This window comes from Sciurus carolinensis, chromosome 8 (genome assembly GCF_902686445.1).
Source record: "Sciurus carolinensis chromosome 8, mSciCar1.2, whole genome shotgun sequence".
In the NCBI taxonomy this organism is placed as follows: Eukaryota; Metazoa; Chordata; class Mammalia; order Rodentia; family Sciuridae; genus Sciurus; species Sciurus carolinensis.
This window is the reverse complement of record NC_062220.1, coordinates 15,898,931-15,915,243: the sequence shown is the minus strand read 5'-3', so window position 1 is coordinate 15,915,243 and position 16,313 is coordinate 15,898,931. Positions and strand designations below refer to the sequence as shown.

Sequence of the window (16,313 nt, the reverse complement as noted above, 5' to 3'; positions counted from 1 at the left end):
GTATTTTGAAATAATTAAATTTGTAAGAGAGTACAAAGACACATACACAGGAATTCCATATACTCTTTCTCTTGCCTCCCCAGTATTCACATCTGACACAGTTATAGTATGATATCAAAAACATGGACCTTGCTTTAAACCTTACATTTTATTCATATTTAACCACTTGTACTTGTTTTTGTGTATGCATGTGTGTCTGTCCAGCTCTGCAGTATCATATGTAAACTTGTGCATCTACCACCATGACTAAGACACTTAACTACAAGACTTCCTTATAGCTGGACATAGTGATGCAGGCATGTAATCCCAGTGACATGTGAGACTGAGGCAGGAGGATCACAAGTTCAAAGCCTGCCTCAGCAACTTATCGAGACCCTAAACAACTTTGCGAGACTCTGTCTCAAAATAAAACATAAAAAAGGGCTGGGATGTGGCTTAGTGGTTAAGTGTCCCTGAATTCAATCTGTTATCCATCCCCCACCCCCCCAAAAAAGCCTTCTTTATATGACCCTCTGTTTAACAAATATGTCCCTCCTATCCCTAACCTTTGGTAACCACTAATCTGTTCTTTATCTCTATAATTAGTTATTTCATGAATATTACATAAATGAAATTACATAATTGTGCACTAGGTTCTTTTGAGATTGGCTTTTTCACTAACTACAACTTTCTTGCAGTTCATCCACATTTTGTGCATCAGTAGTTCATTCCTTTTCATTTCTGAGTAGAAGTATTCCATGGTATGAACATACCAGAGTTGAACCATTCACACATTGAAGAATGTTTAGGTTGTTTTTACTTACTGGCTAATAGCAGATCTGCAGTACCCATTTGTATATAGATATTTGTGTAGACACATGTTTTCATTTATCTGAAATAAATGCCCAAGAATTCAATTACTGGGTCATAATATAAATCCATGTTTAGTTTTTGAAAACTGCCAAACTTTCTTAGAGTGAATATACCATTTTATTTTCCTGCCACCAATGTATGAATGCTGTAGTTTCTTTACATCTGTGCCAGCATTTGATGATGTCATATTTCATTTTATCTGTTTATAATAGTATTGATATTTTATTGCATTTCCCTAATGACTGATGTTGAGTATTTTTTCAGATGCATGCTTGCTGTCTGTATGTCCTTTTCAGTAAAATGTGTTGTTTTAGTCTTTTGCCCATTTTCTAATGTGATAGCTAGGTTTTTTTCCCCTTAGTTGTTGATGGACCTTTATTTTTTGCTTTATTTATTTATGTATGATGCTGAGAATCAAACCCAGTCCCTCACCTGTGCTAGACAAGCACTGTACCACTGAGCTACAATCCCAGCCTGATTGCTGGTCTTGTTAGTATTGAGTTTTGAGTGTTCTTCATACGTTTTACCTGACTCATTACTTTTTTGTTGTTGTTTCTCCTTTTAGATATACATGACAGTATTGACTCATTACTTTAAAAACACAAAAAGTAGGGAGAAAAGGATAATGAATCCTAGTGAAACCATCAATGAGTTTCAGAGCCATCAGTTTTCTGTTATTGTTTCATTATTGCAAATTCTAGATATCTTATCATTTTGTCTATAGAACAACCACAATATCACATTCATTAATTCTTTAATCCTATCTGATATCCAAGTATGTTTCTTTATCCTGTGGGCCAGTTTGTAATAATCAGAATCCAAACAAGGTCCTGTATATTACATTTGGCTGATTTGATGATTTAATACTTTATGTACTATTCTTATAATCCAATGCATTTTGTAAATATGCAGTTTGAGAGAATTCACAAAATAAAGTTCATGTGACAGGATTCAAATATGGTATTTGGATAATATGTACAAAGGGAAATAGATTCCCTTGTTTGAGGAAAGGGTTACTTTCAGCTAGCCTTTTCAGCAAAGTTCTCTGAAGATAGGGACTGTTAAGACAGGCATCCTGCACTGTAAAGGATATAGTATCTCATGAATAAAAGATATCGACAGGGCTGGGGTGATAGCTCAGCTGGTAGAGTGCTTGCCTCGAAAGCGCAAGGCCCTGAGTTCGAACCCCAGTACCGCAAAAAAAAAAAAAAAAAAAAAAAGATATTGACAAATGTTAGGTAGAGTCCAAGTTGTAATGGTTACATAGCATTGTATACTACAGAAGTGCTATAAAACAAAACCACCTCAAAATACAGTGTCTTAGACAAGTCAGTATTTATTTAGTGTGTTAGTATGTAGTCAATAATGTAGACTAAATTTCCTGTTACATGTCTGATAGTTAGCTGGAAACTATTGAGCCTAGCCTGGCCATGTTTTCATAATGATGGAGATGTGCAGAAGCATCACACCCAGTTATAGGAGGGTTTTTCAAGACTTCCTTGGCTCATGTTTGCTATCTTCCCTATTACCAAAGCAATTGCATGGCCAAGTTGAGTCAGAAAACAGTGGTGCTTAGTTAACATGGCAGAGGGCAGGGATACAGGAGAGGATGAGACTCTTTGTGCCTTAATGCAGTCAAACAGTAACAGATATTTAAAGGAAAGTACTACTTTGATAAAGAGGAACCATAGTGATAAGAATTGGGAATCTCTTTGAGGGAAGGAACATCTTGGATTGAAGGAACTTTGACATGTAAAGATTATTGACCATCTAGTTTGTTGAGACTGGATGTTCATAGCGAATGAAAACCTTATTTGCTAATGTGATTGGCCACATAGAGACGGAATACTTATTTTGATTCAAAATAAAGACTGTGTATCATGTGCCATTAAAACAATATGAGAGTGATGATGATATCAAACCCTAAGGCAAGAATGAACCCCACTAGAAAAACATGGACTTAGAGAGAGGGTGACCTGCAGGTGTCAATACTACAGTATACATATGAAGCATGTTTTTTCATTTTTCTCAACATCATGGGATAGGTATTATTTCTCTCAGATGAGGAAATGGATTTAGGTTAAGTATCTGGCTACAGTTTCACAGTCAGTAATTGGATTAGCAGTAATTCAGATCTATGGCACTTTTAAACTATAGTCACCCATAGCTTTACAAAGTGTCCACTAGTTCATATCTTTAACTCATATTTGAACTTGTAATATTTGTTGGGCGTCAGAGATATAAAGATGGGAAATTCAGACCGCTGTCTTTAAGTCATGATATGTATAAAAGTAATCGTCAGAAATGACACAAAGGGGGCTGGGGATGTAGCTCAGTTGGTAGAGTGCCTGCCTTGCAAGCACAAGGCCCTGGGTTCAATCCCCAGCACTGCAAAAAAAAAAAAAAAAGACAAAGGTGACACAAAGGAGAATATGGTCATTTATGCTTACATGTTTCAGTGGGACTGGGATGTGATGATTTTTCAGAAATGCTTCACCAAAAAGACTCTTTGAGTCAGATCTTGTTGAATGAATATTCACTAGGCAGGTAAGGTGGATATCCCAGAAAGAGGAACAGTCTGTGCAAAAATAAGCAGAAACAGGGAAAGTCAGGGAAACTAAAGATAATATAGATTATATTATGAGGAAGGGAAACAGCAAGAGATGATTTGGGAACATAGGGAGGCCCAGATCATGAGAGGAAAAGAGTTTTCACTTTCAGTACACCTCAGCAGAGGCTAGAAAGTAGCAGTTCTGTTGATTGCTAGTATCTTTGACCTTCACTGAGGTAAAGGCAGGCAGGCTCAGAACATCCTGGTGTCCCAGTAGATGTGATCATATTGCCTTAGATTACAAATCTTTTCTGAACATTTCTGGAATACTTTGAAGTTTAATATTCTGTTGTTTTTTCAGATTTTCTTTTCTGTTTGTTTTTAGGCAGAGCGTGTTCATGAATTAAATGAAGAAATTGGTAAATTGTTAGCCAAGGTGGAACAACTAGGAGCTGAAGGGAATGTGGAAGAATCCCAGAAAGTAATGGATGAAGTAGAAAAAGCACGGGCAAAGAAAAGAGAAGCAGAGGTAAGTTTTTAATAGTAGTATAACTTTAGTGTCTGTTCATGTTGTATATTTGACTAGAAATTTTTCCAAAATTTTTAAAAGGAATTTAAGCCAATTGAAAAGTATTTAAGTGGTCTGTGCTATGCTGTTGGGTTTTGCTTCAAAATTAGTGGTTTTGGGGAATTTGGAACCATGGACCTATTGAAGTGTGCCTTCTCTCATTCTTTTTTCTTCTTTTCTTGGTGTTGCTGGGGGTTGGACCTTAAGGCTTTATACATACCCTGCTGCTGAGCTGCATCCCCAACCTCGTTCTTCTTTCTCAGCACAGGTCAAATCTGATATTCTGCAAAGTTCTATTTTCATTGGTACATCTGATATGTTTTAGGAATTCACATGTCTTTGGTAGGGATTATACTGTACTCTTTTGTCATAGTGTTCACTACTCCTAACTGATTACATCTGGTTTCCTTTACAGTAACCTGCATGGCTTCTATAGGGAGTCTAACTTGTTACCTACTTTGCAGGTTTTTTTTGTTTGTTTTTTTAATCAACCTTGGGCATCTTCTCTCAACCCCGATCTTTTTTTCCCCTTAAACTTTTCACCAATATATTTTAGTTGTTAAAGAGGATAGGGTCTTTTGTGGCAGTATAAAAAATGATGAAGAAAGCCCTGTCACTCAAACTGCTTTAGGGTGCCTGCTCTTTTTCCTTCTTTCCTTCTGTTCTGGTATCACTGATGGTCTTCAGACTGGAGAGAAAAGGCAGAATATAGGTAAGCCATTTTACTTATTAATTGAAAAAATTTTTGTGGTGCTGGGGATGGAACCTAGGCCTCACACATCCTAAGCAGATTACCACTGAGCCATATCCCTAACCCTAGGGAAGCTATTTAATTTTATTATCTCCTTTAGTATCTTTCCTTAACCTGCCTGCTTGCTGTTCAGCAAAGGAGGAAGGAAAGAATTGAGGGGAGGGAGGAGAAAAGGAAAAACTATGATCATTGTTCCTCATATTACAGTGAGCATCAAGAAAGTATTACGTTCAGTATTCCTTATTTATAAGAAAAATATTCCTTAAAAGAAGAGAAGGCACTAATATGTGTTAGATATTTTCCATAGAAAAGAGAGAGTTGAAGGAAAACTTATTAGGCCCAGTATCTTATTCCTCAACCAGTCTTCAGTTTTTTTTGTTTTGTTTTGTGTTGTTCTGGGGATCAAACCTAGGGCCTTATTGCAAGCACTCTTAACACTGAGCCTCACCCTGGCCCCTCTAGCCTGTCTTAATTACTTAAACATAAACACTTTGTCTTTGGTTTGGTAACAATTTATAAAATGAGTTGGAAAATGTTTTTTCTTTTCCGAAAGCTTTTTTTCTTTCTAGGATTGGTAGTTTTTCCTTAAATATTGGGGCAGAGTTTACCACAAACCATCTAGGACTGGATTTTTCTTTGTGGAAGGAGTTTTTTGTTTGTTGTGCGTGCGTGCGTGTGTGTGTGTGTGTGTGTGTGTGTTACTGGGGATTTAGCCCAGTGGTAGTGCACTGGGTAGAACACCACAGGGGTATGTCCCCAGCCCTTTTTATTTTTCATTCTGAGACAAGATCTCACCAAGTAACCCAGGAAACTTGAAATTCTCCTGCTCTTCAGCCTCATAAGTAGGTGGGATTACAGGTGTGTGCCACTGTATGCCCGGCTTTTCAGTTGTTTATTGAGAGAGAAGTGGGTAAGTTTCCAACTATAGTAATTGTGGATCTATCTATTGTTTTTTCCCTTTTGTCAGTTTTTTCATAATCTGTTTTGAAGCTCTATTATTAGGTGAATATACATTTAGAATTATGCCTTTTTGATGAATGGATCCCTTAATTATTTTCAAATATTCCCCTTTATCCATGGGAACATTCCTTGTTTTCAAATCTATTTGTCTAATATTTATATAGCTACTTCAGGTGTTTTTTTAGTTAAGTTTCTCTTAGTTATATATATATAATAAGCCTTAGAGACAAATATTAGAGGTAAAAAATGAGGTATAGCTAATAGTAGTAATAAAATACAATTCTAAAAAAATACTCATTCTAAAAAAAATAGGAGGAAAGGAACAAATAACGTGAATGACAAGTAGAAAATAAATTGCAAGATGATAAATTTAGAACCAGTATATCAATAATTATATTAAATGTAAATGGTCTAAATATTCTGATTAAAAGGCAGAGGTTGTAAGACTGGATTTTTTTTTTTTTTAATTTTAAGCAAGACTCAGTTATATGCTGTTGATAACCATTTTAAATATAAAGACAAGTTCAATAATAGTAATAGGATGGAAGAAGATATACCATGTAACCATTCTCTATAATTTATAATTAATTATAATTAATTTCCTTAATATTTAGGATTTCTGTAAATGTAATTTTGTCAATCCAGAAAATAGTGAGCTTTTAAATGAAAAAGTACTTTATTAGCTGATTTATAACTAATTTCCTTGAAGACTCTTAGATAATGAAGCCAGTGAACATTATTTCTTTTCCTTCAATATAGTTTGCAGTTTTCATGAATCTTAATATATGTGTATTCAGAGCTTTACCCAGTAACTTAACATCTTTAGCCTGTTATGCATATGTTACCATCAGCTAGTTTTTTACTAAGGATAGCACTTTAAAAAATTTACTTGTCTATTATAGATGTGCTCCATATAATAAAAAACCTAATTTGTGACTTAAAAGGATTTATATTTGTTTTCTCAGCTAATATTTAGGATTAGGGAAACAGATGGGTACATAATTTGACCCCATAATGCCATCAACAAATAGACTATTTCTAGTTCTATGTTTAGCCATCCTTCCTGTGTGGACTTATCTAAATGCTTATCAATTTGTGGTAGCAGTATGGTCTACTAAACCTAAAACCTTACCTCGAAGATAAGTAAAAAGATGAAGGCATAATAACGGAGTTGACATACCTTCGTGTATTTATCTATACGTGTATGATTTAATTTAAAAATGTGTATTTATTTTGATATTCACAAAAGTAAGAAATAGTACAAAGAATTCTCCTATATTCTTTAACCACATTCTCCATGTTAACACTTTACCACATTTGCTTATCATTTTCTTTCTGTGTATACGTGTGTGTGGTTAAACCGTGTCTTAGTATGTTGCAGATAAGATGCCTCTTGTCAGGCCAGTGGCTCACACCTATAATCCCAGCTACTCACAAATTCAAGACTAGTTTGGGCAACTTGTTGAGACCCTGTCTCATAATAAAATAATTTTTTAAAAAAAGGACTGCAGATATGGCTGAATGGTAAAGAGACCCCGGGTTCAATCCCCAGTGCTGAAAAAAGGTGCTTCTTTATCCCTACTCTGTGTATTTCCTAAAAACAAGGATGCTTTGTTTATAAGCACAGTACAATTATGAAAATCAAGAATTAGTATTTATACAAGGCTATTAAAGACTTATTGTCCCAATAGTATTCTTTATTCTTAAAGAAAGAAAAATTTTTTTCTTAGATCTAGTCCAGGATCATATGTCTCATCTTGTTAGACCTCTTTAGTCTCCTTTAACTTGGAACTGTTCTAGTCTTTCTTCGAAGAATACAGCCTTAATAGTTTTGATAAATAGTTATTTTTGGGAAATGTTCGTTAGTTTGAGTTTGTCTTACCATTTCCTCATGGTTAAATTTCTTTTTTCTTCCCTTTCTTTCTTTTCTTGTCTTGCCCTCTCTCCTTCCCTTCCTTCTTCTTTTCTTTCATGTACTGGGGATTGAAAAAACAGGGTCTCATGCACATACTGAGTAAGTGCTCTACCACTGAACCACATGCCTAACCCCTCATGATTAGATTTTTATGGGAATACCACTGTAGTGATATATCCTTTTGAGACACTTGTTAGTGGTTTTTCTTCTTTTTTGGTGATGGTACATATTTTTCCCCTGGGAAGTTACTGTGTTCCCCTTTTGTAACTAGTAAATATCTTGGTATTGACACTTTTAAACCTGCATTAAATACTCTTCTCATTCCTTTTTATCTGCAGGTTACATCAGCCATTGGTGTTTTTTGTCTGAATTTATTTATTCTCTTTTGGAGAACTTTCCTATAGATTCTATCCATCAGTTTCCACTGATATCTTAGCCAAAGTTCTGTGGAAGCTTGAAAAATGTAATATTTTTATCTGGATGTGTTGCTGCCACAAATAAAAGCCAGAGTCCTATTAGTAAAGAAAAAGAGGACAGTATATAGGCAAACTCACCAATTTTTATTGTTTAATGAGTGAACTTCATACAAATGAAATGGGGAGTAAAAGATAAGTTAATTTCAGGCCACACTTTATCTCTTATCTTAATAGAACTATTCCTTTTCTTGGGAATTCTTATCATTTGTAGGCCATATCTACATTTCCAAGGAAGGGAAAACAATCTTTAGGAAGGAGGGCTGTAACAGTGTAGAAAACATGTACTCCTTTGCATGCATAGGTGACTTCTGCTTCCTTGACCCTTCACTGATAGGCAGTTTAGAGGCTGACTATATCATATTTTTAACAAAAACTATAGAGGAGACCCAGAGAAATGACAGGGAAGCAACAGATTTGTGAACTCAGCCAAGTACAGTGGTGGCAGGCCTAGTGGCTACAAAGAAGACATGGTTTAGACAGTACTCGTGTATGGGCAGAAAATACTCTAGGACTGTATTTGTGACTAATTGTATAACAGGTTATTTTAGTTTCTATTCTGTGGAAAGTGTAAAGCGTTCCAACAAAGGGTTTTTTTTTTTTTTTTTTTTGCACCCGTGCTGTTGATTGCTAAATATAATAGTCTGATCATGATGCTGAATAAATGTCTTTAAAAAAAAACTGTAGAAAAGGTCACTGAGAAAATCTTTTTAGACTCTTGTATTCTATATCATGGTAGAATTGTTAGGGTAGTTTCTTGGCAGAAGGTGTTTGGGCCTGTGACCTCTGACCTCCAGCAAAGTAGTGTGGGACAGGATGCAGGGGACAAGGAGACAAAAGGAAAACCTTTATTTTTCATAACAGTCATGCTTTTATATATTATAGCAAACATTTTGAGTACAATTGGTAGTACATTTTCTTGCATGACTTTTCTTTGCAGAGCTAGGATTCAACCTCAGGGATTTGTGCATGTACACAAAACATTCCACCACTGAGCCACATGCTTGGCACTCTTTTTTTTTTTTTTTTTTTTTGTGGTGCTGGGGATTGAACCCAGGGCCTTGTGCTTGACAGGCAAGCACTCTGCCAACTGAGCTATATTCCCAGCCCTGCTTGGCACTCTTGTTTGACTTTTTTCTTAAAATCATATCAATTTTAATTTCTAGACTAGTAATTATCAGTCTCCATAACCCACTGAAGCAAAAGGCTTCTGCATCCATTCTTACTCTTTTTTTTTTTTTGGTATCAGGAATTGAGCCCAAGGGTGCTTAACCACTCAGCCACGTTCCCTATCCTTTTTATTTTGAGACAAGGTCTTGGTAAGTCGCTTAGGGCCTTGCTAAGTTACTAGGACTGGTCTTGAATTTGTAATCTTCTTGCTTCAACTTCCAGAGTTGCTGGATTATAGGCACGGCCTCTGTGCCCACCTAGTCCTTTCTTATTCTTATTATGAAAGTCAAAAAGGTCCCAGAGGCCAAAAAGTGAGACAGGCACAGGGGTGACTGGGCCATTTCTTGCTGTAACCTCACAAGGAGCTATTGTGAGGGAATTTCAAACACTGGCTGTATAAAAGACTGTTTTCATTCATAAGCACAGAAAACTTTTGGTGGTGGTGAGCTGTCAGACTCCCAGATATCGTGGTTGGTGGTTGTGGTGTTTTGGTGTTGTATTTTTAATTTGGGTTTGTTTATTTATTTATTTATTTATTTTTTGGTGTTTGGTTGTTCATTTTTTAAACTGGCATCCTTATTTGGTGTTCTGGTGATATGTAGGAAAGGTCGTGAGAGTGGTATAGTGCTGCAGGGGATCAGGTCCTGAGGGCCATTGGGCAAGGTAGCTTCACCCAGGTGACACTAGCCTGCCATCTCCTCACTGAGACAGAGATGGCAATGAGAGTCATACCAGAGATAGAGTGGAACATTCCTGTCTTACCTGAACTTGATGTGATGATGGCCATGGACCACTGAAATGTAATCTAGTTCTTTGAGATCATCGAAAATATTTACATTGTCATGGAGCATGACGTGGGAGATAGCTATGGCCCTGCATCCTGGAGTCTGGTGGTATGCTGGAGGAAGAGGCTTGAAGACTGTGCAGGGAGATGAGGTGTGTCCTGCGGTACTGCCACAAGAAGGGCAATGCTCCTGGACCTAAATAGGAGAACATTCTGGTGCTTGCTTGAGGCAATTTCAAACTCATCGACATCGGCCACAGCACCAGATTCATGCCTGGGCAGAAGCTGAACAGGTTTGAGGGCACTCTTCCTGTACCTTATCCCTGAAGTCATCCAGTGGAAAGAATATGAGGGCCCCACAGTGGATATCTAGAGCCTGGGTGTCATTCTGTATTTTATGCTTACAAGGAGATGCTGATTTATGACGACCACCGCTAAGCAACTGAAGAAGTGGATGGTACAGGCAAGGTACGACAATCCCCCATGCGTTTCCAAGGAAGCACAAAGCCTCATCAATCAAATACTAATGGTGGAACCCATGCAGAGTGGAACAAATAAATAATGGGGCACCCATGGTTGAGTAAGGTTGAGGAATATTCACACAGCTATTCTATTAAGCCTGGACCCAACAATTATGGCAGTCATGCTTGAAGAGGGTTTTGAGCCCTGTAATACCTGGGTGTCCCTGGGAAATTGAAAATACAATGAGGCAATGGCTACATACCTGATATCCAGCACTAGATAACCCAGGGGGCAGGCTACACATTCCAGGTGAAGCCTGTGTGTTGCGGGGTGGACCTTGCCAGGTCCTGTAGTTCCTTTCAGTGTTCACCTAAAGTGGAGTGCCAGTGAGCCTGTCCTTCATACCCTCTCCTATCCCTTTGGGCATCAGCTGCCTGAGAAGGCCAAGCAGTCAGGGCAGAAAGTTGGTGGAGATGCCAGTGTGCTTGCTATTCGTCTCTTTTCTGCACATGAAGACTTCCGTTTCCAACGTAGCTTCCTACCTCCTGTAGGATCCTCAGTAGCTGGGTCCCAGCAGGCTGCAGCACAACCTCCCAAGGTATCTCTACAGGGCAATCCATGACAACAGCAAGGGCTGGAAGGGGGTTACTAGGAGGATCACCACCTACATTCAGCAACTGTGTTGTTGCATGTCTTGCTTCTGCCTGCTGGCTTTCAGAAAAAAAAAGTGGCTCCAATGAGAAGAGGGCAGAATCATGCTATGTTTAGAAGCACAGTGGCTCCAGTGAAAATACAGAGCTGGGACAGACAAATCAGTGAATAGCGAGAAGACCCTGAGATCTGTGTATTCTGACATCATGGTGCGGGTACCGTTGAGGCGTGGACTCCAGCAGCTGTGGGAATGTAATGTGCATGCAAGCTGACTCAGGCTTCTCTGCTTGGATTCTAGCCAGGAGCTCAGTTCCACCAGGAGTCTCCTCTGTCTCCACCTGCAAGGGACATCAGAGGCTCTTTTCCCTGGGATACTTCACCCTGCCCTGCTCTTCTCTCTCCTTTTTCCCATACGTCTAGGAGAGCAGAGATGGTTCTTAATAAATTTCTGTTTCTCAACACACTGTGTAATAAAATTGATGTTCCAAAGATTTTTAAAAAGGCAGATTAAAAAAAAAAAAAGGGAGGCTTCAGGGCAAGGGCTGTTGCCCAGCAGCCGTCCTCTCCAAGGCCTGGACCACTGTGTCTTCCTCTCCTGCTCAGTGTAGGTAAGAGTCTTGCTCACCTTGAGCCAGTGGACACCAATCCAGTTTCAGCCGGTTGCTTAGCTCAGAAGGAATCCATTTCCTGGTATTCAGGCCCCTCCCTGAGGTGTGAGGAGAGGGTGGGTGACAGCTGTTGAAGAAGACACATCTGGCAAGGCTTCAGGACCCCCAGAGTGTTCTGTGGTATTTTGTTTGCCTTCTAATGAAGTTTATGTGACTGTTTTTTTTTTTTTCCCCTCACTTTTTGTTTAGGAAGTTTATCGGAATTCTATGCCAGCTTCCAGTTTCCAACAGCAGAAACTTCGAGTCTGTGAGGTCTGCTCTGCCTATTTAGGTCTTCATGATAATGACAGACGACTGGCTGATCATTTTGGGGGTAAACTGCACCTGGGATTTATTGAAATAAGAGAGAAGCTTGAAGAATTAAAGGTACTTTGGTAAATTAATATCCCTGACTTTTTCCTATTTTGCTACTTATTCTTTTTATCTGCTATTAGTTGTCTTTTGAACAGTATTCTTGATTGTGATTTATTCATAGTTAGTATCAGCAGTTCACACTGAATAGTATAGAATTATAAATGGAAATTCAGACTGGTTTAATGGATGATGTCTGAGAAACAGGTTTTACAATATTATCCCATTATTCTGGGAGATATTTTATGTTGAATTAGTCATTTTAAACTGGTTTTTAAACTATTTCCTACAAAATCCCCTAAAATGTTTGTTGTTGTCCTTTTCAGTAAAATCAATAATTATATATTAATATAATATTTACAGGAAGATTGAGAAAATGAGCCCAGTATGTATTGAAATACTTTCAAGTTCTTTACTGAATACAGGCTTAGAGAACCTCTAGTTTTATGTACCTTCCTCCATTTCAGGAAGGAATTAGGACAACCTATGAAAGAAGGACAGCCACTATTAGTTAAATATATGTGCTGTTAAAAAGGCAGCATAGTTCTTACTCTTCTCCTCAGTGCTTTTGAGGGAATAAACAAATGCACACACAAAAAAGTGGGGTATTTTGAAGTGGTAAAAGGCAGAGTTGATAGATATCATCAGTTTGCCTTTCAGTGGTCTGATGTGGCTGATTTTTTAAGAGTTACAGTACTGTAGCCTTTTGTTACAAGTTGAGGACTGGCCCAAATATTAGCAGCACTGGGGAGTTACTTTCTATGTAGTTGTATCAATTGGAACTGACCCAAGATCCATAGCTTGGCTTTTACAATAATGTGGAATCAAAAAACACCCAGGGAAATTGGGTCTGATGGTACACATCTATAAACTCCTTTGATTGGTGACTGTTCCCCACCCCCCCCCTTGACTATAAAATGTACCCTTTTTTCAGCTGGGTGCAGTAGTGCACATCTGTGATCCCAGTGACCTGGGAGTCCAAGCCAGGAAGATTTCAAGTTTGAGGCCAGCCTCCACAACTTAGTGAGACCCTCAGCTGTTTAACAAGATCCTGTCTCAAAATAAATAAAATTGGTTGGGGATGTAGCTCAGTGGTAAAGCCATCCCTGGATTTAATCCCCAGTACCAAGAAAGAAAGAAAGAAGAAACCAACCAGGGACATATCCATGTATTTGCAGTATACATTTATCCCCTCTCCATTTTTTGAGTAGCTAGGATGAATCTCACATTTCTAAAAAAAAGTCAAAATGAGTTTCATTTTAATAAATGGTTGATGGGCTCTGTTAATAATCAATAACAGTACATTCTTGGGATTCTTTGCAGAAAGGGACTTAGCAGCAGTACTCTTTTATCACTGATATCTTTAAAGGCAGCAGCATCAAAATGGTGGTTGGAAGTAATAAGACTTTGCCATATCAGAAATGATAAGGAATGGATATTTGTGATAGTTGATGTTCATTATGAACATGTAAAATAATGCTGGGAAGCATTCAGAAGAGAAAAATCTTATCAAAGTGATTTTGAAATGTCATGAAGAAATCATGGAAAAATTTGAGGTATCGCACATTTTCCACAAAAGGGGTAAAAATTCTGGAAAGCACACTCATGAGCTTAATAATTTTATCTGGTGGAATGTCAAATTTAATTGTTTTTTTTTCAACAGATTGTGAGGTTAATTGTACTATATTGGGAACCAGATATGGTAAAGATAATTAAAAATTGACCTAGTAAATATAGTCTTTATTTATTGTTTTTAAGAGAGTTGTAGCTGAGAAACAAGAGAAAAGAAACCAGGAGCGCCTGAAACGAAGAGAAGAAAGGGAGAGGGAAGAAAGGGAGAAGCTGAGGAGGTATGGTGGCCTGATAAAATAATCTAAATATTTGAAGTTAAATCTTCTTGTTGTAAAAGAAACATGATTGATACATGTTTTTAGATGACATTAAATCTGTTCTGGGACATGGAAATTGCTGTTTACTTTTAAAAACTATTAGACATGAAAGGCAGTTTCTATGCACACATACAGACTTGAGTACCCTTTCTCCAAAGTGCTTGGGACAAGAAGTATATCAGATTTGGGAGTTCTTTTTTGGATTTTGAAATGTCTGCATAAACCTTACCAGTTGAACATCCCTACTTCCAGATCTGAAGTGCTCTCAAATGTTAAACTTCGTGAGAATCATATCTGTGCTGAAAAAGTTTCAAATTTCAGATTAGGGACACTCAATCTGTATTAACTCTTAGCCACTAAACTGAAGATGATTTCCAGAATGTTTAGAAGAGTGAATAAAATAAGCTCTGTGTCTTTAGGTCTTGTAAGATTTATAACAAAATCCTTTTCTAGCTCTTTAGTTTTTCATATTGTTTTTGTTTGTTTTGTTTTTTGTTTTTTGTTTTTTGTTTTTTAACTGGGGGTTTGAGCCCAGGGCTTTGTGAATGTGAGCTAGATGCTTTGCCACTGAGCTACATCCCAGTCCAAAAGTTTTTTTGTTTCATTGATTATTTTATGTTAAGCTTTGATTTCTTTTTTTTTTTTTTTACAATTTTAAGAGCCATAAACTATGAATTTCCATTAATTTAATAGTAAGTTACATATGTACAGCTCTATTTAAATTAATATTCATTAATTGGTGACATCTATAATTCTTCATATTTAGAGTGTTTAAACATTCTTCTGAGTCATTGGCAACTAAAATTGCATAGCATCATTGTGGCAACTGTTTTGTGAGTTGTGTTCTTAGTTTCTTTAAATGAATTTGGGATACACAGGCATGCCACAAGTGATTTACTTATTGTTGTTAATATGTGATGTTTCTTTAGTCATAATGAGTATGATATCTCTGAAATTTTAACACCCTCAGAGTTAGTAGATGTACCTGACTTAATTAAAACACTTTATAGTATATGAGTAGATCATGCTCACTACTTCTAAGCTTTGAGCATATTATACTTAAAGAACTTTTAAACCGACTTCATTTGTCTTAAATGTCTTTTACCAGGTAATCTTTTTGCACTTTTAAGGACAAAATGGAATGGAGCTGTGTGGATGTTGTTTCTTTAGGGGAAGTGCTGTCAGTCTTCCCATTTCTCTCTTTCTCTGTGTGTATGTGTATGTGTGTATATATATATATATATATACACACACAAACACACAGCTAAGGATATGTATTTTTTTCATTTACCATAAATTTTACCTCAGACCTTTATATCTTTGTTCTTTGGTGTACATTAAGTTCTTATGGGGATATTACCAAGTATTGTAATATTTAGGATGTTATAAATAGCATTTTATATAACATTGGAATTCTCAAGATTCAACCGAGACGACAGTAAAGAACAAAAATTTTTTGCAAGAATGTGCCTTCACATTTGTAAATAATGAGAAACTATCACCAACTCCTTTGGTTGCTGGGTGTTTTTTTTTTTTTTTTTCCTTTGACTATAAAATATACCCCTCTTTCAGCTGGGTGTGGTGATGCACACCTGTGATCCCAGTGATCTGGGAGGCCAAGCCAGAAAGATTGCAGTTTGAGACCAGCCTTAGCAACTTAGTGAGGCCCTAAGCAACTTACCAAGACCCTGTCTCAAAATAAAAGATAAAAAGGGTTGCGGATGTGGCTCAATGGTAAGGTACCCTGGGGTTCAATTCCCAGTAACAAAAAATAAAAAAAAAAAGTACCTCTCTTTCAGAAATGTTCAGAATATTTTTCTCTATGACTTTGAGAGAAGTATTGTAATTAAGTATGGAAGATGAAATTAAATGCTAGTATAAAAATTATACAAGATGAGATTCTGACTATGGTGCTAAAAGGACAACTAAAAAAAAAAAAAAAAAGTCCTTATCATTTACTGGGTCCTTACTGTATGCCGGGTGTACTGTACCAAGAAATTCACTATACTGGGTCCAGGGCTGTGGCTCAGTAGAGCACCTGCCTAGCATGCCCAAATCCCCAGCACTACAAAAAATAAAAGGGAGGCTTGCAGAAATTGACTGTACTAAGAAATTTGCTTAAATTGGTTTACCTAATCCTCATATACACCTCCCAATGAAATTTTTGTTATTATCCCTCTTTTTTCACTGACACACTAAGTTAAGGGAGGATATATAACTTTCCCAGCTTACATAGTTGTTGAGTGGTAGAGCCAGAATTAAAACTCA

The 16,313-nt window shown here is 37.1% G+C and overlaps 1 protein-coding gene across 11 annotated transcripts in view; it reads left to right on the top strand.

The window, feature by feature from the left end:
• Nucleotides 1–16,313, top strand: part of Luc7l2 (LUC7 like 2, pre-mRNA splicing factor) — a 69,327-nt gene that overhangs the window by 39,954 nt on the left and 13,060 nt on the right. For all 11 annotated transcript variants that reach the window (XM_047562853.1, XM_047562858.1, XM_047562852.1 and 8 more), the window contains 3 exons: nt 3,789–3,932; nt 11,995–12,171; nt 13,915–14,006. In XM_047562853.1, coding sequence (XP_047418809.1) covers nt 3,789–3,932; nt 11,995–12,171; nt 13,915–14,006 — 413 coding nt within the window. The remainder of the gene's footprint in view (nt 1–3,788; nt 3,933–11,994; nt 12,172–13,914; nt 14,007–16,313) is intronic.